The sequence below is a fragment of the Anabas testudineus genome, chromosome 2 (assembly GCF_900324465.2).
Source record: "Anabas testudineus chromosome 2, fAnaTes1.2, whole genome shotgun sequence".
Lineage (NCBI taxonomy): Eukaryota > Metazoa > Chordata > Actinopteri > Anabantiformes > Anabantidae > Anabas > Anabas testudineus.
Genome location: NC_046611.1, coordinates 23,047,210 through 23,071,289, shown reverse-complemented (window position 1 = coordinate 23,071,289; position 24,080 = coordinate 23,047,210). Strand labels below are relative to the sequence as shown.

At 41.8% G+C, this 24,080-nt stretch overlaps 2 protein-coding genes across 3 annotated transcripts; one reads left to right on the top strand and one right to left on the bottom strand.

The window, feature by feature from the left end:
* Positions 1-5,830: 5,830 nt before the first annotated feature.
* Positions 5,831-8,354, bottom strand: zic1 (zic family member 1 (odd-paired homolog, Drosophila)). Its single transcript, XM_026363207.1, has 3 exons — positions 7,107-8,354; positions 6,456-6,619; positions 5,831-6,082 (listed from the first exon to the last, which is right to left on the bottom strand). Exons 1-3 carry the CDS (start codon positions 8,065-8,067, stop codon positions 5,885-5,887), a joined length of 1,323 nt encoding a protein of 440 aa, XP_026218992.1. The 5' UTR covers positions 8,068-8,354; the 3' UTR covers positions 5,831-5,884.
* A 3,727-nt stretch (positions 8,355-12,081) lies between these two features.
* On the top strand, positions 12,082-16,404 carry zic4 (zic family member 4). Of its 2 annotated transcripts, XM_026363286.1 has the most exons (3): positions 12,082-12,508; positions 12,617-13,243; positions 15,245-16,404. In XM_026363286.1, the coding sequence occupies exons 1-3, from the start codon at positions 12,082-12,084 to the stop codon at positions 15,682-15,684; spliced, it is 1,494 nt and encodes a 497-aa protein (XP_026219071.1). In that variant the 3' UTR covers positions 15,685-16,404. The 2 variants fall into 2 exon arrangements, with proteins under 2 accessions (XP_026219071.1, XP_026219070.1); XM_026363285.1 differs by having other exon boundaries at positions 12,082-13,243.
* Positions 16,405-24,080: the final 7,676 nt, after the last annotated feature.

Sequence of the window (24,080 nt, the reverse complement as noted above, 5' to 3'; positions counted from 1 at the left end):
AATAACCGAACCATCCACAGATGCACACACTCACACAACAAACACATGCACAGCGACAGTTCACACTGGATTCTAATGATGGATGTATTTCCATTATCAGAGTCAACCTGAACAACAGTGAGCTAAAACAATTAAAAGCATCAAATGAAAAAGAGAGAAAAAAAAGTGTTGACATTAACATAGCATTGAAATGAGGTGCAATTCTGCATGCATGAGCCAACTAAACAGGGGAATTGTGATTTTGCTGTGTTGCATTCCACACATTTTTTTTAAGGCAAGGACTTACTCATGAGGAAAAAGAAAACATCACATCCATTTCTCTTTAAAATATTTGCACTCAAAGCATCAGCTAAACAAAATAACCTGTATTTACTGTCTAGTGTCTCCGAAAAATATTTGAAGCTTTGGGGCGGCAGCTCATCTGTGAATTGCATCCAACTGGAGATAAAATGGTTTTGCAGAGGCTTCAGAGTTTAGTGGATGGTTTTAATGCACAGACCCTGACATTAAAAGATTCACTGGCGTAGTTTAACACTTAAATGTTTATGTTTATGACGTGCCATTTGTAGCATTTGTGATCTTTTAATCTGATCCATAACCAATCTGAGATCAAACTAGAGAGAGAGAAAACAAATGGGATTAATTGATTGGGAGTTAATTTTAAAAGGTCTTTGTTCCCATGACAATTGTCATGGGAACAAAGACACATTTGTTCACATTAACAAATGTGTCTTTATTTATTAAACAAATAAGTTTAATGACACATTAAACTTATTTAATGTGTCACATATAAAAAACAAACAAACAAAAAAAAAAAACAATAGCAAATAGGTTATTCTGAATTTTAAATAATACAAAAAGAAATACCACATGATGAAAGCTTTGACAAAAAAAAAAAAAGGAGTGTGATGTGGAAATGCATCAGTGCTGATCTGTCAGTGATTATCTTTGCCTGGTCATCCTCATTGTGAAATAATAAGTCATTAGCAGACTCATCAGATAAGCAGATGTCGACAAGCTGCTCTGTAAGTGAGAAGGTCTCTCCATTAAACACACCACATGTAACATTTTATTCTTTCACCTAAAAAATAAAATAAAAATCAAATTGTGACCAGATTTCAGTCAGACTGGTGGATTCACTACAAATAATAATAATAATAATAATAACAATAATATTAATTATAATTATTAATACACAGATTGGCCCTTGAGCTGATTGGGTGCAAAAAAGGTGAAAGAACTGGGATTCAGTAACCGGAAACTCGTCATTAGCCAGATGTAAGGTTGCCCCTGCTTCTTTTGGAGTACCCTTGAGCAAAGCATCTCCCCAGCAAAGGCGCACAGAGCTTTGTGAAACGCTGCGTTGAGCGACTCAGGTGTGAATCGGGACGTCGCTGCACGTTCACCTGACTTAGTCCTGAATAAACAGGCTCCGGCTGTGACTGGGTTCCTTGCTGTCGGGGAGGCCGTGGAGGTGCGCTGCATCCCCCCCACCCACCCCCACCCCTCCGACGCAGAGAGCTAACTGGAGTGGCGTCATTTAGCAACGCGTCAAAGGAGACGCGACAACACCGTGTCAGCTCCCCCACAAATCACCTCCACGGTCTGAACCTAATAGCGTGTCAGAGACCACAAGTGATGCAGCGGAGGTCACCGGGAGCCCTATGTGTCACTATAACGAACCCGGCGCGGGGACCGCGGTGGCACAGCGGAGATGAATGTCCCAATCAGCCGTGTGGTTAAATAAAAAGAGCTGGGAAGTGCAGCTCCAGTCTGGCTTATAATAAGACAGAAAATGAAACAAATCATTTGCCTTTCGTCTTTTCGTGTGAGCAGCTTCTCCAGGATGGATTCAGTCTGTTTCGCAGGTAAAACGACAGCTTGCTCCAGCTGCAGCTCAGGTCCCGGTGGACGCGTGGAGTCAAACCAGTTGTTTGTGAGTCACGAATAATCAAAGAAACTGTTTAAATGATGGGCCAGGATTTAAGGTGAGGCTGGATTCTGATATTGTAGCAGACGATTTAATGGAAATAAAAGCCATCATTAAAAAAAATACTTCAACTCCACAGTTCATTTCATCACCGTTATCTCCCAATCTGCTGGTCTTGAGTTTCTTCTTAAAGTTAATAAGTAAATATTGTTATTTTACAAAAGAACAGCATCCAGTCCAGTCACAGTATAATCCGTGCAGATTAGAAATGGTTTGGTGTAACATCAGTGTCTGGATCAGCACTGTATGGATTGGAATGGGTTGCTCCATTAACCAGACTCTCAAATCGTTTCATGGCTGTGAATACGACAGTTTGAAATGCCTGCATGCCAATAAACTGAAGTGGCCTTGACTTGAATTTGACCTTTTTCTATTAGGACTCTTTAAATTCAGCAGATGGATGATTTTCTGTTTTTTTTTTTTTTTTTTCCTGCAAGATATTTCATGACTTGCAACTCGGGGTGTAAAGTCACTGAAGTTTTTTGAACTGTGGGAGCAGTTAAAAATAGATATCACATGTACTCTTGCAATACACGGTCATTTTGCTGGAAACCTAATAGTTAAACCCCACTGGAAATGTTTAAATTATCGATGTAGCTCTCAGTGAGTGACGGCAGCTGGGCATGCAGATCAGAGTGCTGGCAAAAGCTTGGGCACCTCATCCATCAAAGGGGGCACGAATTATAGCTTTCTTCTAATCTTGGACTCTACGTGTCTTTGGATGGAGGTTCTGGAAAGATTAGTATGTTGCATTTACGTGTTTTAAAAACAGAGCTGGTCCACGACTCCAAAAAAATAAAAAATAAAAAAACATCACTAAAGATGATCCAGAGGAAAACTATTACTGTGATTTTTTTTTTACTTTTTACTACAGCCTGCCTCCATTTACTGAACACCCACGTTGTTTACAGAAAAAAAACAGATACTCCTGACTTCTAAAATGCAACGACAACACGAACAGAAAGGCTGAAGCACCACTCTGTCTGATATTTGATGCGCAGATGAGCTGCAGAGTGTCTACCTTAGTAACACAAACGTCAGGCTCGGTTTACTGGCCACAAGTGCAGGTGATAAATATTCATGATGCTGGCGCCTGCGCTTTGCCAATACCTGAATGTTTGTCATTTCCAGACTTGAACGTAAATACATTTAAAGTAGATGCTTTTCCTGCGTTTCTATTTGATCTGGACTCGCCGCCAAACCCTACAGACGCGCTGCAGCCTGTCGTCGGAGCGTTTCTTATTCGACACCGTGGGTTCAGTGTAAAGTAATAGGACAGAAGTATGAAGGGGAAATTAAAACAAACACGGCTGAACGCGCAGCGACTGGCTGTTGTTGGCTACAAGCTTGTAGTTTCTCTCCTCAGTAGCCTAAATGTGCAGGGAAATAAAAAAAATAAGAGGGAGGCTAAACTGGGAGCTCAGGTCTGAGGCCATAACGGGGCAAATGACGCTTAATTCCAAACAAAACTCAAATATGTTCAAGGAAATAAACCCGTTTTCCATCATTACTGTGGACTGGGTGGTATTTTCCAAGTTCAAATGACAAATAAACGGCTTTTTAGATGGATTCAGCCTCCACTCTCCTCCATATCTGCATTTGTCAGTCTGGCACCAGCTTCATATTTAAATGTGGTGCACGTGTGGAATATCCCGTCTGCCTATAAACCACATGAGCCAGTTTTAACACATCCACTTTAAACTATTTATATTTCCAGTTACATGTGAACATTTTTCTATAAAACCGTAAAGTGACTTTCTCCAACGAGTTCACACGGCGAGGAGAAGTGCGTCTTTTTTTTATTTTATTTATTTATTTATTTTTTTGGATATAGCAGTGCGTCAGTGAAGCAGCAGCAGCAGCAGCAGCAGCACTGGAGCCCAGATAGATGTGATGATAGTGTTAAATAGAGTCGAAAAAGTCATTTTATTACCATCCTTCATTTATCTCCACACGTAATAGTCCGTGAAAAGAAAATATGAATACATTTCAATACATTTCATCAAATCATCTAAGATGGTGGGAGAGTCGTGGATGTTTTTATTTTTGATGGGGGGGCACGCGCTAACACGCACGCGCAAACACACACCTCTTCTGCTGCTGCTTCTGTGTATTTATTTATTTGATTTCTTTCCTGACTCAAATTGCTATTTGGTTCTTCTTCGGGCTGTGTGCAGCAGCTCTGACAAGAGCAGCAGACTAGCAGACGGACCGTGGCTCCGTGCGCGCACTGGCACTGTTAACCGTGATCAGTGGCGGCTGCTGATGTGATCTCTGCCTAATGGGGCGGTCAAGCAAGCTGCAGCCAGGAACAATGAAGGGGCCACATTGACTCCTCAGCTCTCCCTAAATCCATGAAATCCGACAAACGCAGAAAAGAAAATAAATTAGATTTGAAAATTAGATTCCCGAACAATTAAGTAACGCAAACTATTCCGGTTTACACCGAGGAACAATCGCCGTGATTAATCGATTTAATTTGCACATTACTGGAGGGCAAAGTGTTGGATGTTAATTTTGGATAAACAGAAGATGCAGAATGGGGAGTGAATTTACTCATAATTGACTGTCGGGGAAAGTTGTGACAATGCTTTTGAAACACGGTGCAACCTCTTGCTTTAAATGAGCTGTTGCCTCTGTGTCACACACACACACACACACACACACTTACACGCTCTCTCTTTCTCACACACACTTGCAAATGCATGCATGCACAGAGGATTTTTTTTTTTTCCTTCTTCTTCTCCCAACTAAACATGGCCTAATTATTTAATCGAGACTGTGCTAAATTCATTCCAGTAATGGGAAATGTCTGTTGAAGTCTGCAGCAAATTAGGAGATTTGGGTTCAACCTATATCTAAAAAGAACCCATTAGTTTTTTACACAGCACTCACGTTGCGTTCAGCCTCCAACACTAATGAAACCAATGACGTCCAACGCACTGCATTATTGTATTTTTTAATCCTTTAATATAGTACGAAATGTATCCAAACATTTTTTTTTTTTTTTTTTGTAAACTAAATTTTACATACGAGCGCATTTCTCCATAAATACCGATCATTTTCTAACATGTCACCGGTCCTTTACATGCGGATAAATATGGAAAATTGAGCTACTTACATGTAATAATACTTCCTTTCAGACAAAGCAATTGACAGAGATTTTATATTTATCACGTACATAAACAGATTGACACGGAATTTCAGGCTTTCACTACACGATTTATCGACATGACATTAAATAACAACAATGATACTGTGCTACTCAAACTGGACCTTGGACGAAAATGTTGCACTGAATAGGCTACAAAAGCACATTAATACTAAGAGTTGGTTAGGTCGACGTGTAGACTGTAGTAATACTGAATAATTCACATTTGGTACACAACTATAACATTCTTTTCAATGAAGTCTATTCATCGCAAATATTCTTAAAACCATCTCGTTTTCCATATATCTAGGGACCACATTTCACACATTCCCTTAAACTGTGATAGAACTATTTACAAAATAAAATATTACATTTTTTTTTTCCCCAACTTGGTGAAATCTTTATGTACAAAAAAATCCAGGTCTCTACCCGCAGATAGCATGCTTTATGAGATCTCTTTTGAGCAGTCTCTCAGTAAAAATAAAGACTCAAAGAAATATTGAGGTGGGGGGGAGGGGAGAGGGGAAAAAAGTTTAAACGTGGAGGCTGTCCGTGTCTCCTTTTAGTCCATGCATTCTGTTTCTCTGACATTAGGACAGCCTTTAATTGATCGTTTGGGCCTCCCGTGTTTTCTCAGTCCATGTTTCACGGGCTGACTTTATAAAGTCTTTGATTCCAAGCAGTCTCTCTTTTTTTTTTTTTTTTTTTTTTTGCTTTCTCTTTTTTTGTTTTTCAAAAAATATTTACACGTACCATTCATTGAAATTTGACGACAGCGTGCTGTGGCTGGTTGTGTGATGTACTGCAGAGGCTGCTGGTGATATGGAGCTGCTGCTCTGGTTCTCTGTGGACGGTGATACTATGGTGGGAGGTGTGGACGACTCGTATCCTGAACTGGCCGCTGGAGATGGCTGCGATCCCGGATTGGTGGATTCGTGGACCTGCCGCAACGAGAGACACGTTTTGTTATTGTGCAAATAGAAGGACATAAGAAATGCATCAGGGGAAATTAAAAGCCTTCGCTTGACATGTGAAAAATTCTAAAACAAAGCACACCCAAAACATTGTTATTCTCACTGAGATCTTAATCTGATTTGTCGGTTTAAAGAACAGAGAGAAAGAAAATGTCAGAGCAAATTAACTTATGCTTCTCTATTTCTGCAAAAGGAAAACGTGGGCTAGAATTACAAACTCTTCAAAATATCACACGGGGTTCAATAAATTTACAAAACCTGCTAAATAGAACTGCAAATGGCAGCTTAATACTTCTTTTTATTTTAATAATAGAGAGAAATAAACGCCTCCTGGTTTTACCTTCATGTGTTTTCGGAGGGAGCTGGGGTGTGTGTATGACTTGTCGCACATTTTGCAGAGATAGGGTTTGTCCGACGTGTGGACGTGCATGTGTTTCTTGCGGTCACTGCTGTTTGCAAATCGCCTGTCGCAGCCTTCAAACTCACACTTAAAAGGCTTCTCACCTAAACCAAGAGAGAAAGAAACATTAGACACAGCGTTTAACACGGATGATGTCAAAAATCCACATTATACTCATCCTTTGATTTTTTATTTGTTAACGTGTTAAAACAGACTAATCTAAAAGGTGATGTCTGAGAAAAGGGCGTTTTTATTTTACCTGTAAATATAATATTTTTGTCCTTGACACACAGCTACAGTCTGTAAATTGATCTGACCTTAGCCACTAAGATCGATGCATAAATTCTTATAAATGCGTATAATAAATAACACGGTCACATAAAATAAGCAATGAAACAACACAACATCACTAGGAAATATTTTCTGTCGACAACTCCACTGGATCACATGCCATGCTGGAGTGAAGAGAGTCCAGCTGCCTAATAAATAATAAGCCGGATCGCATGCATATTTTGGATGGGGATATTGTCAGCATGGATTTGGCAGTAAAAAAAAAAAAAAAACACAAAGCACTGTCTGTACGGATCTTACCCGTGTGAGTCCTTTTGTGAATTTTTAAATTTTCCGATCGGGCAAATACTTTGCCACAGCCGGGGAACGGACACGGAAAGGGCTTTTCTCCGGTGTGTACTCTGATATGATTTACAAGTTTGTATTTGGCTTTGAATGGCTTTCCTTCTCTGGAGCAGTCCTCCCAGAAGCAGACGTGGTTGGTCTGCTCTGGTCCCCCCACATGCTCCACCGTCAGATGGGTCACAAGCTCGTGCATCGTGCTAAAAGTTTTGTTGCACGACTTTTTGGGATTTGTCAGCTGCTCCGGCTCGATCCACTTGCAGATGAGCTCTTGCTTGATCGGCTGCCTCATGTATCGAAAGAAGGCCCCTGCTCCGTGGTGTGCGGCCATATTCATGTTCATGGGGCCATAGCCGTGCAGCTGGGTCGAAGCGTAGTGGTCGGACCGTGGGCTTGTAACGTGGCCGTACTGGTCGGCCCGTCCGTACATGTCCCCCGAGAAGCCCAGCCGCATCTGGCTGTTGACCACGTTGGAAGACGCATGGCTCGCCGCTTGCTCGTGGAGCCCTGGGAAGAGCAGGTGTCCCGCTGCATCTGAGTGTCCATGTGGCCCTGCGAAACTTCCGGAGGCAAACAAACTGTGCTGCGCCCCGGTGGCGTCCCCGAAACCCCGATTTCTGAAGAGAAAGTCCCTGGTGGAGTTGAAAGCCGCCGTGGAGTAAGAGCCAACGTGGGTCGGGTGGTGATGGTGTCCCAGGGCGGCCGCTGCGTAGCCCGGTGCCTGGGAGGAAAACGCCGTCTGTCCGGAGCCAATATCGTGGGAGCTGTGGTTTATTTTGAAGGCGCCCATCCCATCGGCAAACGGATTTATCCCCAACGCCACTTCTCTCTCTGTGACTTCGCCTGTTGAGTGATGCCGTGAGGAGCCGAAAGTAGTGACTCCTATGGTGGGATACTGCGGTCCTGCGTCCAAGAGCATCTTCAGTCTAGACTCGCCGAGACGACTGAGAGCAGAAATCAAAAAATCACGCACAGATATTCTTCCTCCCCCTCTCTCTGCCTCTTGGACCTCACTCGACTGAGCAAACTCTCAAATCCACCGATTTTCTGTTTACTTTCTAAGACGCGTGGAATTCCCCTATACCGCTCATCCGATGCACACGCAAAATCATGTATACATGCAATATTGTCTTTTGCGGTTTATCTTCCTGTGGCGCAACTTTCACCTCCTCAGTCAGGCGGTGAGCTCTAGACTGATAGTCGCAATCATTCCTGCAGATAAATGAATTGAAAAGACAACACAGTCCAGCCCTGATGAATGGGAGAGGAGGGGGGTAGTCATGTGGCGCCCAAGCTGCGCGCTCATTGGCTGAGCCCCTTTCCCCCCAATAACATCCACTCACCAAATAACAATCCACGGTGCAGGACCCACACTTCTATTGGCCTCTTTGCATCATCAATCCCAGATATTGTGAGATTGCTGACTGTGAATTTGGTTAAAAGGCTGAATAACAGCAAAACAAAAGTTGAGAAACACAAGACTCTGGCCCCGTAGAAAGTCAAAGCACGTTTTGTAGCCAAATGCTGCACTGAGTTAACAAACCAAGTATGTCAGATTGTCTTTGTTCAGATGGGGACATTATATTACCAAGCAGCCCTTTTGTGGTTTAATTGGTGACGTTTGTGTACAATTACGCACTCTCACCGGCAGATAAATAGAAGGTATTCTCTCTGCTTATCTGCATTAGATAAACTAGAAAGGGCCTTTAAGTATAATTTTAATGAAACCAGTTTCATTCGTTGCAGGTGTTGGTCTGGCAGAACAGGAAACAAACATCATAGCATCCAAGGTTGGACTCTCTTTGCGTGTTTCGGGTGCAGGTACATCAAAATGAGCCTGGCGCATTTTCCTTGGAAACACTGAGGATTGATATAAAGTCTGTCCACTGTCATCACTCTCTTTAAAGGCTTGTTATTATCAACTTATACCTTTAACCCCGAATGGACCTCACTTGATGTCTTGTTGTGCGTCTGGTGTGCGTGCACTTTGTGCGTCTTCTGGTTGCGTCTCTCTTGAGCACAATGTTTCCTCTTCCACTGGAGCTCACACCAGTGGAACATCTGTGCTTTGGATTTCCACATCATCATGCTCACCGGCACCCCACGTTCATAAAGGTTACACACATACAGGCCAGTATTTAACTTCATCCACCAGTCTGTCTAAAGCATCCATCATCTTTTTTTTTTTTTTTTTTTTTTTGTAGGCCAGTGATGCATAAGCTGTGTGTAAAACGTTGTGGGTTGTCGAATTTATCAAGTGGGATTTGCGGCGCTCTCTGCAGGAAACTCCGGCTGCTAGTGTTCAAAGCCACATGCACAGACGTGCCATGCGAACCATTAAAATATATTCTTGGCTACTAGGCTAGTTTCTGCAATGCATTCTCCAAGTCAGTCTTGGGAGACCAAGGAAAGGGAGGAAGTTTTGCTGTTCCTAACTTAACAAGTAGACACACAACTTGACCCGACGTTTCAGGTCTACTCTACTTTACAAAATTTTGGAGGGATCTTTCAACAGGTGGAAAACGGTAAGGATGGCAAATCATTGGAAATGCCGAGACTGGACTTCATGAAGTCAGATATGCAGCAAGTGAGAGTAACTTGGAAACTGTGCACAAAGAGAAAAACTTTTGACTCTTGTAGAATCATGCAGAACTGTGCAAGTGTATTTAAAGTCATGTTGTCATACGCCCTAACATAATTGTAACATATTTATTTGGATGCTTAAAAGATCCACTCAAATTAAAAGGGCAGAAATCGTTTAGTGTCATGATCATAACGTGCTGATTTACAGTGAAGGAAACTAAGCCAAAGCAGCAAAAGCAATGTTTTGTGACACAGCTCTGTACTATTCAGCGTTTTGTTTTTGTTTTTTTGTTTTTTTCATTTTTTGTTGGGGATCATACACAAGTCCACTGCTTACTTGTCTCCAAGAGGGAGTGCATGTGCAACCTGGACCAAAAATAGCACTTCAAAGTTTTGCATTTCGCTGGTGCTGTGATGCCTCTGAAGGCTACAGCTGTGAGCCTCATGAACCCCACGCGTAAAGGCCATTTAATAAACATCTTTTGTATTTGTCATGTCTCAAAATATTGACTCAATTTCTAACGTGCTGGAGACGACGCTGTCAGCAAAGATTTTGACAAGTCAATTCAGTGAAATAATCCAGAGGACGTGGTTTATTATATTGTATTATTATTGGTCAATTCTTGTGATACAAAATAAATAAATAAATAAAAATAGCCAAGTGGCCAAGTGTCCTATATTTTACACTATATTCATCCACCTAATTTGGGTTAATTGATATCTCTGAAAATGACACAGACAGAAAACAGAAGGTCTTATTTTGTGCAGATGATTTCCTTGTCAACGAAAAAGTAAAGTTTTAGGAGTTTTTATTTAGGTTGTCATCTTCCAGGTAGCCAAATAACAGTTTTAACAGATGTTATATTTAACTACAAACTAAACGTTCAAGAAAAAATTCAAATATTCAGAATCACAATTTGGCTTCAGCTCACAAACCATAAGTCAGAAAACTTAACGTAACAATTGTTATTTACAAGAGTATTATTAGGATAAGACAAGAAAAATATTTTGTATTATCTAGTTGTGACATGCACGTAAATTAGGGGGGATTTTGGCCATGCATGGTTGTTACCGTGCCGAATATTATATTTCATTTACAGTAATGTCTGAATATTAATTTACATTTTTAATGAGCACACGTTTCATTTTTTTCTAGGTAGTTCCGTCGGCTGTTTAAAACAAAGTTCACTATAACAATCAATGAGTTGTGGATCATTTCTAAAACGGTACGGCTTGATGTTATGCGCTATAACTATCTATCTCTTCTAACTAAACACACAAACAAAAGCAGAAAACAGTCGCTAAGATAAGGTTTTACACTTTGTAGATTGTAGTAGCTGATACTTACAGTACACACACGTTTTAATTTGAACTTCAGTCTGCAACGGCACCACCTCCTGTGACCCTCATCTGCTGCCGTCCTGGGTCTAAAGCAAAATTACCCCGGATCATAACAACAGGTCCCGTCCATTACATTTTTTTCCTCGGGACAATGGCTGCAGCTCGCCCTGCTCACACTTATTACACACACGGATCCCACTAAGCAGAGCACGGAGTAAACGCTGGTACGCGCTGAAGGCGAGCGGCTGCATATGTAAATATGGGTATTTATGGGAGCGCACATTAATGGTTTGTACTTCGCACTATTTTAAACTTCCACGTGGAGTTTTTCTCTGCTTAAGTTGATACGTTTTTTTCTTGTCTGACGCCGATCTAGAGCATGCGTAAAGTTGTGCGTAATTTGTGCGTAAAGCTGTCCTTCATAGGTTGCAAGGCGAAATGAAGATATCACTACATTATTTATGATCCGTACAACTTTTACAGTGACAATATGCATACTCTCTTGCGAGGCAGTCTGTTTTGTAATCGCGTAATCAAAGTGGGGAAATTGCTCTTTCATAGCCGCGCAGCCTTTGTTCGCTGCGACAAAAGAAAGACGACTGTTTATCTGGATCAAGTTTTTAGGAGTTTTTGTACAATAACCTTTGCATAACAACTATTTTTCTCAAGCGTTGCCTCAGGCATTGCGCATGCGCGCTGGCTGCTTGCTGTCACTAAGACATTTTTCTTCACGTTGGAAACTGTCACTGGTGACGTCAATCACAGGGCTCTGACCAATTAGAGCGCAGGGTGATTGTTTAGCTCCACGGGCTGCAGCGCCTACCATGAATCTCTATTCAGTATCAAAGCGTCCTGCTGCTGCCTCTCAACCGAATGGGATTCCATGTAGTCTGCAGATAGACTTAACTTTATGAAGTTTTTTTTCTTTATTTTTCATTGCGATTAAAATATATTTGTCATCATCATTATTATTTTGCCTGCTGTCAAGTTATTCTAAAATTAGTTAGTAATGAGCGTGGATGCATTGGGAAGCCCCGTGATGGACCCTACGTTTTCCAAACGGAACACGGCGCTGAGATTAGTTGACTTGGCAGGGGCTCACCACCATCACCATCATCACCACCATACCCCTCAGAGCGTGACAGGCTTCCCGGGGTTCAGCAGCCATCCACACTCAATGGCTCACTCGCACCCTGGGGAGATTACTGCGGAACCCCGCCTGGGGCCGAGTCCATTCGGGCCAGAACACATGGGGCACTCCGCGGCCCTCAAAATCAGCCCAGCCCATCATTATCCCCACCACCATCACCACCACCACAATCATCATATGGCAGGCCACAGTGAAGTGGTCTCCAGTCAAACGGGAGCTTTTGGCCCGGTTCAGGCGACATCGGTCCCCTATTCTATGCCTCACACGGCCCAGGCTTTATCCGCAGGTAGGGATTTCCTCATCCGGAGAGATCTGACAGCTCAAGCCATGCCAGTGCTGACTGACCAGACTGCTGGTTCAGCCTCTCACCACGGAATGTTTGTCTCAACAACAGGTAGCTATCCCGGACACTATGGTCATCACTCTGACGCTGGGAACCATACCCTCTTCTCCGGACTCCATCACGACCAGCCGTCTAGCGTATCACCGGGTGGCCAAGCGTTGAATGGACAAATAAGGTTAGGACTACCTGGTGAAATGTATGTTAGGTCTGATCACTTGAGTCAAGTGGCAAGCTCCAGGGCTGATCCGTTCTCCGCCTCGCCTTTACATGGCTACGGTGGTCTGAATCTGAACATGAATCTTAGCGCTCACCACCACCACCACCACGGAGCCGGCGCTTTTTTCCGCTACATGAGGCAGCCGATAAAGCAAGAGCTGATTTGCAAGTGGCTGGAACCAGAGCACTCGCCGAAGAAACTTTGCTCCAAAACTTATAGCACCATGCACGAACTCGTAACGCATGTGACGGTGGAACACGTTGGAGGACCGGAGCAGGCGAACCACATATGTTTTTGGGAAGAGTGTCCGAGGGAAGGCAAACCATTTAAAGCCAAGTACAAACTTGTAAATCACATTCGAGTGCACACCGGAGAGAAACCGTTTCCGTGTCCATTCCCTGGTTGTGGGAAAGTGTTTGCAAGATCCGAGAATCTTAAGATTCACAAAAGGACGCACACAGGTCAGTGGCTGTATTTTCATACAAAGAAATGCTGCTCAAATGTTGGAATTGCTCTGTGATGTATGCAGTTAATTCAGGAAGTTGCACGTTAAAATTAAGACGCAGGCTTCGCGTAGCATGTAGAAAAAAAAATAACACGTTTTACATAATGTCCACGTTGTCCTTTATTAGATTAAAAAAAAAAAAAAAGCGCAATTAAAATATTCTCTGATTGACCGATGCAATAAATCAGCCTGTGCTGCTGCTGCTAGATCAACACGCAGCAGCTCCTAGCCACCTGTTTGTTTTGAATTGCATCAGCGCTTGCAAGTTCCACAAAGGTTGAGCTTGGGGGATTATGGTACAGCTCACTCATGCGTTTGACGGTTCAACCTCTTGTTTATACCACAGCACAAAGACTGAGGCACACGTCGGGTCCAAGTAGTTTAGTGCATGGCAGACATGACTGACAGCAACGCTGGAAAGGTGCATGTTCACGTGCAGTGACTGATTTGATGATATGGTTTCCAGTTATAATGATGACAATCGTTGGATGCTTTCATTGCATCGTTGAATTTAAAGCTCCAAAAAAAAAAAAAAAAAAAAAAACAGGGGGAATATTTGGTGCCTTACATGAACTGTATTTTCTAGGAGAGTAATAAGAGAGTTTGCATGTTGACATCATCATAATAATAATAATGATGCTTTTGGAATTAACCAGCCCTGTAGAGCATTTAACAAAAGCAACAAGTAGACAAGTGCTTATGGTTAAAAGGATTCACCAACACGCTGCCAGAGCACATATAGCGACTGGAGCGCGTAGCACGCAGCTAGAGGAAGCACTGATTTAACTTTAAAAACCCAAGAATTGTACAACATGGCTGCTTGCCTGTGTGGCCCAGTGACGTGCTGTGGAGTTAGGGAGGGAAAAGGCCTCAAAATGTCGAGTCAGACTTATACAATTCCAAAGCAGCACACCAAATTATACAATTCGGTGTGCTGCATGGCACTCCCCCCTCTGCTTCATTGCTGCACTCCATGTATTATTCATATCATTTGCTCACATTACCTAAGTACAAATCTATTAAATTATTTCTGTGTGTTGACTCCCAAGGGGCCTGGTCTTTGGTATCATGTTTAAAACCTATCCGAAAGTGTGGTTATGACTGGGGCTGCCCCTGGGGTCTGTTCCTCGACGATTTCTTGTACTACACTAATATCCTTGATTGGCTCTCTCTACCCAACAGCTGAAGGTCAAATTGATATTCAACCCGCAAGTGTAATTAGACAGAGGCAATTACATATTCTCAAAAGCTTTAATCGGAGGAGAAAAATCAGCAGTGGATGATTTCCGTGTAATTTATTCAAATTGTCTTTTTTTTTTTTTTTTTGCCTTGTCATAATCAGGTAGAAATACTTGTTATTAAGACGCAACATTGGACCGAGTCCACAACCATTTGCAGGATTCAGAGAGCACATAGGGTTGTCTTAGCACACAGGAGGGGACAAAACTTTCATTTATCATTATATTTCCAGTTGGTTTTGGGCCTGCTATGTTTGTGATCGTAGCTTGTCTGTTTTGACTCATGCCTTGATTCATGCACACGCCAGGTATAGATCCAGGACAGTGGGGGTTCAGCCCTCCTGTTTACACCAGACTCGTGCCATGTCTGTCCAAAGAGGCAAACTTTTAAAAGTGCAGTCGTACTTTCTGTAACTGCAATGACAAAAATATATAGGTGCACAGTCAGCGGGGCTGGAATTGGACACACCTTTGCATGACTTGATCAATTAATACATTTTGATGTTTTGATCATAGATACTTGGATACTTGTTGCTTAGTTTACCTTTGTGTTCTCAAAGAGGCAGGTTGCTCAATGTGTCAATCATTACAGATTTGTCTACTAGGCTATTGTCAAACTGGTACAACTAAGCTGTCTTGGCCTTGTAAAATAAATAACAAGAAGCATCAAATGTCACGGTTTAAAATCTTTCATTTATTGTCACCATCGCTGTTAACAGGTGAGAAACCCTTCAAATGTGAGTTTGACGGCTGCGACAGACGCTTCGCCAACAGCAGTGACCGAAAAAAGCACTCCCACGTCCACACCAGCGATAAGCCCTACAACTGCAAAGTGAGAGGCTGCGATAAGTCCTACACGCACCCCAGCTCCCTGAGGAAACACATGAAGGTGCACTGCAAGTCTCCCCCGCCCAGCTCAGGCTACGAGTCGTCCACACCGTCGCTGGTGTCCCCTTCCTCAGACTTGGGCCGGGAGCCAGGGGGCTCCTCGGTGCTGTCGGAGCCGGTTGGATCCTCCCAACCCGCAAATTTAAGCGAGTGGTACGTGTGCCACAGTTCAGGTGCCAGCGGCGCCCAAACACCGCCCAGCGGGCCCTCCACGCCAGACCCCACAGACGAGCCTCCTTACCGAAACCCAGAACCGAGGGACGCGTTTTAAGCCCACTGGACTCCAGCGCGGTGCCAGAAGAAGTGACAGAACCCATTTGCAGAAGCTGAACTGTTAAAAACTGGTTTTGGCTGCGGTGCCTATATGCCTGCGAAGGTCCACTGGTCCCTTTTACTTTGGATGAACCACCAAACAGACACCCAGAGCCAAGAGGCGCGTTGTAACCACATTGGAAGGAAAATGTATAAACCTTAAAGACGTGCTAATGTCCAGGCACAATAAAAGAATCTATTTTCAAACCTCAGCTACTCAATATGGTTGGCTCGGTGCCTGTAAGTCCTGACGGCCCACTGGTCCACTTGTGGAGAGAGAGTCTTGTACATCCGTTAGACTGTGTGCTACATCATTGCAGACTAGGCGTGTTGGTGTAAAATGATTTTGTAAATTCGAGTTTCGACTTCAATATGTTTTTATTTATTTTTCAATCTGATATCGAGGGGATTTTTTTATTATCGAACCAAAGTGCATGTTACAATTAGGGCAAAAATGTACATTTGTAAATTTTGTAACTTTCGATGTGTTGATGTTGATAGTTTTTGTAAGGATCTGTCTCAGAGCAGTTTCTTACCGATTACTGCCGTTATTTGTACAAACATTTCATGTTTACAGCATTTTCTTTTTTTTTTTTTTTTTTTCCATTTGTGCAAAGGGTCAACAATTGAACTGTTTCATAAGCCTGCAGTGTTTGATATACAACCGTGAAATTCTAAATGTTTTATCCAAGTGGGAATTTTGTGATTTTGTATCATTGTCGTCAATATGTTCTTTTTTTTATTTTTATTTTTTTTGCATATTTGAAAACGAGCTGCACTCAAAATGCGTACCGACTTGCCTTGTCATTTGTGAGTATTTTGAATAAATCTTGTATGGATAAAGTGAAAGCTGCTGAGCCATTTGGGTTTATGTAATGTGAGTGTCTTAAAATTGTCCTTTTTATTTTTAGAAACATGCGCAAAATGTTTTCACTGTGTCACTTGTTTAAAAACAATATTTCCATTTAAAAAAAAACTGTTGCATGCTTCAAAAACAGCTTTTCAGACAAGCTTCCCTATAAATATGTCCACGTCTGCTTTTACAGATTCAAATTGCTACCTAAAATACAAAGAAATAAAAATCAGTGAAAGGTCCTCTACGTTACTTTTAGATGTTTTATTCTCTAAAGTGTTTCTCAGCAAAAAAAAAAAAAAAAAAAAAAAAAAAAATAGGGGGTTGGACTTAAACTGTGCTCCACTTGTGTTAAGTCTTACTTTCTCAGCTGAGCTCTGGTTGGGTGCAGACGTGGGCAGAGTTTGATGAAAGGCTACAATATTCTGATCCAGACTTCAAAGAGCATCTTGTACAAAGAAGCATTTTTTTCACGACGGTGAATCCTCATGGTGAATTAAGATTTCTATAGCAATAGCCAAGTCAAACTCAAATGATATGGGGCCAAGTCCGTGGACTCAAAAGCCCGCTCTAAAGAATGTAATATTTGCTTCCCATGGGGTAGGAAACGGTAATCTATGTCCTTTATGCCGCAGACTAGGGCAGAATAAAGAAGAAAAATATATTCTTTTGCTCCAGGCCTACTTTACGACAATCAAAGGAGAAGCCGCTGAAACGCAGTTGTCCCCACCATAATAGACTTGCATTGCAAGAGGGCCGAACTCCTCAATGGATACATTTAACTATAATCATATTTTAGTCTGTAATGGTGACGATAAGTGCACATTTCAATGATAGGCGTGGAAATTAATTATATCAGCTCTGCGCAACATTTGAAGAGCCTTTCAGACAGACATCCATTTTTTCCCCAGTGTTAAAATATAAATTATAACTTGTACAGTTATCTTGAAGACGAGTTAAATATGGAGAAAGAACCTGACGAGCTCTGCTTTGGCTTAGGGAGAAGTGGATGGAAACGCAGCCACAACTTTCCTGAGTTTGGTTAAGTGCATGACAGTTTGCTGTTGCACCAGAGTCCCAGCTGAAAGCAGAGGACAAACACTAAACCGACCACATGGAAGAGGAAGCTCATGCCTCTTTTAGCACAAGCTCCTACATGTACAGAGAATAAAAGGAGAGAGAAACAACAACAACAACAACAACAAGATAGTTGAATCTCAATTGAAAGTGGGAGTCTTTGAAGTGGAAGTTAATATCAGAGGGATTCTTCTAGGTCGCCTGAACAACGTAGATGACACGGAAAGCCTTTTGTCTCCGATTTGTTGGGCTCCTCTCTATTGGGCCGTCTAAAGCTTTTAGTTCCAGTCGTCAAAATGAACAAGAACTAACCGAGTCGCGTAAAAAAACATGTTCCAGTCAGTGCTGAAAGTGAAGGATAAGCAACATTTAAAGCGTTTGTTTCATTAGGAAAGAAGGAGCGAGAGGAGGAGGTGGACAAAACCGGAGGTCCGCGTTTCAATGAGATGTCGAACTCTCCGATTTATTTCTTTTATATATAGATATTTTATTTTATTATTCAGTTTATCTAAATGTGACTTTTGTTGCAAGCAAGGATCAAAGGAAAAAAGATTCATTTGGAGGCCAAAAAAAACAAAAAAAACAAATCCAACCAGTGCTGCAGAAGCGTGCGCGTCTGCTCTGCAACAGTTTGGTTACCTTTACGCCTCAGGATTTATGACTCTGCCCCAAATATAAACATCCGGTCTTCAGACAGAAAATGCGCTGCTATGAAGCAGGATTAGAAGGTTTCTGTTTCTGCTTTTTTTTTTTTTTTATTATTATTATCATTATTGTGAAAGTTGAATTCACAGGCAGTTAGAAGTGCAAGAGAGGATCCTCCACTGCTGATCCCGTGGGGTTCGCTCGTTGGGGCTTCCCATCTTCGGCTGAGTGACAAGCCCTGATCTGATACCAGCTACGGGGTCAAGAATCAAGAACAGGTGTGTGTGTGTGTGTGTTTGTGTGTGTGTGAGAGAGAGAGAGAGAGAGTGAGAGCGACAACACTGCACGGCTGCCAGTCCACTCCGAGAAACAAGACAGGAAACTGATGGCGGCTGTGCGATTCCACAGGAAATACACAACCTCATTAATTACAGACAAGAAAGAAAGGACGGGGAGAGGGTTTTTGAACTTCCAAAGCGCAACAAAAAAGAAAATGAATCATTTTTTTTCTTTTCTTGCAGGGCCCTCTCACCACTACCGCTGCATCCTAAGGCTCATTTGAGTGTGAAATATAATTTCTTTGTAAAATAATGGAGGCGGTAATCCTACTTCCGGAAACTGTCCGGCATTATTGAACAAAGCCCTTTTAATAGGGGGATTAGCAGTCTAGGAGTAAAAGCCTCACTCCCCACACACACACACACACACACACCCCACCCCCCCCCCCTTCTTCCTCCCTATCTCCATACACTCACACACCATCACCACCCTCATCACTCCCCCTTTGCTCCACGCCCACCCCACGCTCCCAACACCACCATCAGCACCTCCAACACCAACCAGGTCATAATTATCAGGAATGAAGTGGCCGAAATTGGCATGGAAAATAAAGAGAAAGACGGAGAGACAGGTGCAATAGAGCCACCAGCAACAGACCGGAAAAGCAGGACAGAGCTGTTCTAATAGAGCTGACACTCCAGAAACACTGATCGAGGAAAAGCGTTCATTTGTTTACGGTCATCCATAAATAACAATATTATAACAAGAGATTTTACATCTGTCAATGTCTGCATGAGCAAAAAGAGGTGAATACCTTACAGTATTATTTCCCCCACATCTTAATATTATTATAAGCCATTGTTTTTTCTTTTTAAAGGAGCATTACACTTTATTTCGTAGACTTTGATCGAGTGCACAGAAGTGAGGTCAAAAGGCAAACTCTGCACACCCGCAATTTAATTACAACCATAAAGCTTGTCATGAACATTGAATATTTTATTTTGATAATATCCGAGGTTTGTGTCCGAGGGGATTTGCGCGCTCACGTGGCAGCGGTGCACAGGCTACCACGAGCTTCCGTCATAAAGATTTATGACAACCTTTAAAGCTAAATTAACTGAATTCCACAGCGTTAAGGCAGATTTAAGGCTGCAGCGCCGCGGTAGCTTTTGTACATGGCGGGCAAACTTAACATAAGTCACCATCCTGGGGTAAAAAAAAAAAAAAAAAAATCAGTGCCAGTAAGACCTTATAGACTGCACCCCCCCCATCCTCCTCCTCACACACACACACACACTCCTCCGCCTCCACATCAACCCCAGGTTTTAGGATTACCGTCATCCGCAGATTTCAGGAAACTTTCATAGATGAGCTCCCTCCAAAGAGAATCAGCCCCCCCCCAGTAGCCTATAGGCCCGAACACGGATGTTCTAACAACCTCCACATTATATGACAGAATGTGCCACATACTTCACACCTGCACCCTGAATAGCAGCTCCTTTTCAGTGTATGATACGCCTGTTGGCCTTGGTCTCAATGCAGCTGCATGAATGAATCAGCGACCCCGCTCATTTGGTCTCTTTTGATCTGAGATCTCCTGCTCTCATTTGATCTCTCCAGACTATCTAGTTAGCAGCGAGAGCCGTGATGACTTCTTTCATTAATGCAAGTGATTTCATATATGCAGAGGAACTTGTTGCTGCAGCTTCAACAAACATATGGATCTAAATATTGTTGTAGTCTATTCACACGTCGCGTGTGCCATGCGCACATGAAGCGGGGGGAAAATATGGGTAATTAAAATGTGCATTTAAAACAGTAGCCACAATATAAACACTAATCTGATGGCGCACTGTATTCCTTCCTGTTCATTTCTGTATGACAGGCTTTTATGAGACATTATATTTACAAACTTATATTTACATGACAACAAACTAAAGCTAGTTATGTAATATTTCCAAATCACACTTTAATGCTGATGTTATGAGTTCTGCACTTCAGTCTCTTGTATGTGCGCACACACTCTCAGACTTCAGAACCAAAGAGGTGAGCCAGGCTTCACGCAGAATGAATGAGTCTGAATTTGAGGACTTGCCCTTTGGCCATTAAGTCTAGTTGACGCAGAGTCATTTATCATAACTCGGATTTTTCATCTTCTGCTGACCTCTTTGGGATCTGAGAGTATCTGGTGACACTCAAATCTGACAAAAGCAGAACTCATTGCGAACAGGTGCGTTAGGATCCACGGAAATCCAACAAAAACACTCAAATATACTAAAACCAGAAATGTAAAGACTCTTGGAGGCCTTGCCCCGCAGGTCTTCAGGACAACTCTGTCCTGCAGAAAGCGATTCCAACTTAAGAAGTTGAGAGACCGAGTGCTGCTGAAATAAAAATAAAATGACTTTCATGATTTTCATGCTCTGCGCTGGAAGTGGTTCACAAACAAGGAAATGGACCGTTTTAGGACAAAAACCCTCCTACTGATTTAGCCAAAGCCATAATGGCAAAAGTGCGTTTATACACTCGATAAAAGAGACAGTATGTCATCATATATCAAAATAACAGAGTATTAGGAGATGCAAATGCTGCCAGTATTATGAATCATTGGTTTATCTGCACTATTTCACACGTCAGATGGGAAATATGTTCCGAACACACAAGCAAATGCACAGTTTGAGAAGAAACATAATGCATGTGATCAGTGTAGCAGTATCGAAGACTTTGGGTCATTTCGCCATCTCCCGCAGGAAAGACATTATGCCTCTCATATTTACATACTCTTTAATATTTGTCAAACATTCATAAATTACAAACTAATGAAATGTTCGACGGTCCTTGGAGATCAAGCTAATGAAGACATCGACTTTTGCTTTTGACACATTTTCTGTTAGGTTTAATACCATTCTCTCTAACACGCTCTATTAACTATTATTATACTTATGTCAGGCCACCGCTGACACGTTACGACATCAGGATCACCTGCTGGAGGTGGGCACGCCATGGGATATAAATGGCCTCCATCTATAATGCCAGTAGCCTGTATAAAAAGTATTAAATGTTAGTGATGTTAAAAAGAGGAGATGCTTATTTTCTATAGGCTGAGGCAACATTATCCTCCACAAAATCTATTTCCCTTAAAAATATTAAAAAATATTAAAATATTTATCTTTTTTTTGTTTTTTGTTTAATTGTTTTTTTTTTTATTAAATAAATTTGACAAAAATAAAATTGCCAGAGTTATGAATTAACAGATTCATGAAGAAAAAAAAAATACTGCAATGCATGCTTTGTTAAAATGTTTTTTTTTTTTTTTTTTTTTTTTTTTGCAGTGCACGCAGCTTGTGTGACCACTACAACGTCAAGAGGTACTTGGAGGACTGAACCTGTGAAACCAAGAAAGACAGAAACGAGGTGAAAAGGAGCGAGAGACATTAATTATGCACCAGTGTCGCTTTGATGTATTAATTCGCTTAAATGATTATATATATATATTTTTTTTTCTTGCTTTGACCGAAACTAGAAGCTGCAGCACTCTCTGCAACCTGCACCGATCAAACCCACAGGCTGCGCGAACCTGAAATACTTCGAAATTCAATGAATGGGAGGTATTGTCAGCGCAACAATATAGATCCTTGGAGACGTGTTTATTTGACAGAGCAAATCCCCAGTGTGTCAGGGTTGTCATATTCCCCTCAATGTCCAATGCAAATGTCGAGGCACAATCAGATGCAGCAGCATGACGCGTTTATTACTTTGTCAATCATTTTGATACGACAGTATTGAAACAAAGCGAACCCACGTCCGGTAATAGAATTAAAGAAAACCCTTTCAGCGACAGGCAATTTCACTGTGAGGCGTAAACCATATGTAGACTAAAGCCATTCTCACAGAGGCCAGCGGCTTGTAATCTGTCCGTGAAAACATAACAATAATAATAATAATAATAATTTTCAGTAATAATTCTGGCTACAAAATCTTATTTTGGAGGGTCTTCAAAACACTGAAGAACTAAAGCCACTTGATTCTGTCCAAAGAAACACAAAGTGGGATTTTATAAAAAAAATATAATTCCTACTTCAACGCAGAAGACGCTATGTGAGGCTTTCCTCCCTGTCCATGAGTTAATTCATCAAAAGAAAAAGTTTCAATAAGATTTTTTTTCTTGGTTTCAATAATAAGTCGACCACTGCGACATTCTTTGAGCTTAGGCTATCTTCATAATACTGATTTGTGTAGCCTAGGAAACTACTCACACCAGCGCACAACCAAGCCCAAAGGATTTTTTGTCCAGTTATTTCTCCAAATTCACCCATAAGGCTGGATAAAATTACGCCAGTATTTTTTTTTTTTTTTAATTTCTAATTTTATTTTAAGGAAACCAAAACTAGAAATACGCACAGCCAGTGCGGGAACACGCAAGGTAAGTGTTGTTTTTCCTCACAGTCTATAGTAAAACGCACATGCGTGAATGATATGTGAGAGTGTGTTAAGAGCTGTCAGGAAATCAACCTCTGAGTCCTCACCCAACGTTAAGGCTGTCTAATTTCTAGGCATAATTAACTTTATGCTCAAAATCAATTGTTTCCTGTACACAGCCAGGGTCCAGGGCTGCAAGCAGTGAGAGGCCTATTTGAGCATGTGAGAAAGCAGGAAGCAGCCCTACCTGCCACTCATTAAGCCCACAAAAACTCAATACAAAGAGGGGGGAAGAAGGATTAGACCTGATCGTTATACCTGCCGCGCAATTAACACTACTTATTCTTCTAATCCTTCTGATCTAGAAATAATTGAACTTGCAATATTAATACAAAAAAACACCAAGCACGACCCTACGCCTAAATTGTAGAAATGTGTATATTTTTTTTTAGGTGCACGATAATTAGTATAATAATAATAATGATGCTCTGTTTATTTTATGTCCTATAAAGAATTCGAGTTGCATTTTTCTCACTTCCTCTGTTTGTGAGGCGTGAGGAGGGTGTATGGGTTATGTGGTGGGGTGGGGGTATCCTTAAACGTCCCTAAGAATCTGCTGCTGATTTGTGGAAAGAAAAAAAGAAATGCTCTTCCTCCTATTTTCATTTGAACCAGGTGGAGAATCAGCATCTTCCTCCACCATCACGAGGCGGATAATCACATCCCCCTTTAGAAACCGAGGTAGCTGCAACTCTTTGTCCCCGTTGTGTTGTAGGTGAATCGGAGCACACTTGAACTGAAAGAGGACTTGACCTTTGCCTTTATGTTTTCCCCTAATGTTTGTCTAAATCACAATTGTCTTTTGTGAGGGGACATGCGCTGTCGTGACACGTCCCATTGAGTGGATGGATGTCCGCAGTCACACGGAGTGAAGGGCGCGTCATTGGCACGTAGGTGTTTGTAAACTTTCTGGATGATATGTTCACAACTAAACAAATAAATAAAATAAAAACAATGGGCTAGGATGAGAAAAGATGGCACTCGACTGAAGAGGAAAAGCTTGCAGAACATTTTCAAGAACT

Coding starts and splice junctions, on each gene's coding strand:
- zic4 (XM_026363285.1), top strand. CDS start 12,082: ATGAGCGTGGATGCATTGGGAAGCCCCGTGATGGACCCTACGTTTTCC. Junction 13,244..15,244: donor TCACAAAAGGACGCACACAG/GTCAGTGGCTGT, acceptor CGCTGTTAACAG/GTGAGAAACCCTTCAAATGT.
- zic1 (XM_026363207.1), bottom strand. CDS start 8,067: ATGCTCTTGGACGCAGGACCGCAGTATCCCACCATAGGAGTCACTACT. Junction 6,620..7,106: donor TCACAAAAGGACTCACACGG/GTAAGATCCGTA, acceptor CTCTTGGTTTAG/GTGAGAAGCCTTTTAAGTGT. Junction 6,083..6,455: donor CCCTCCGAAAACACATGAAG/GTAAAACCAGGA, acceptor TCGTTGCGGCAG/GTCCACGAATCCACCAATCC.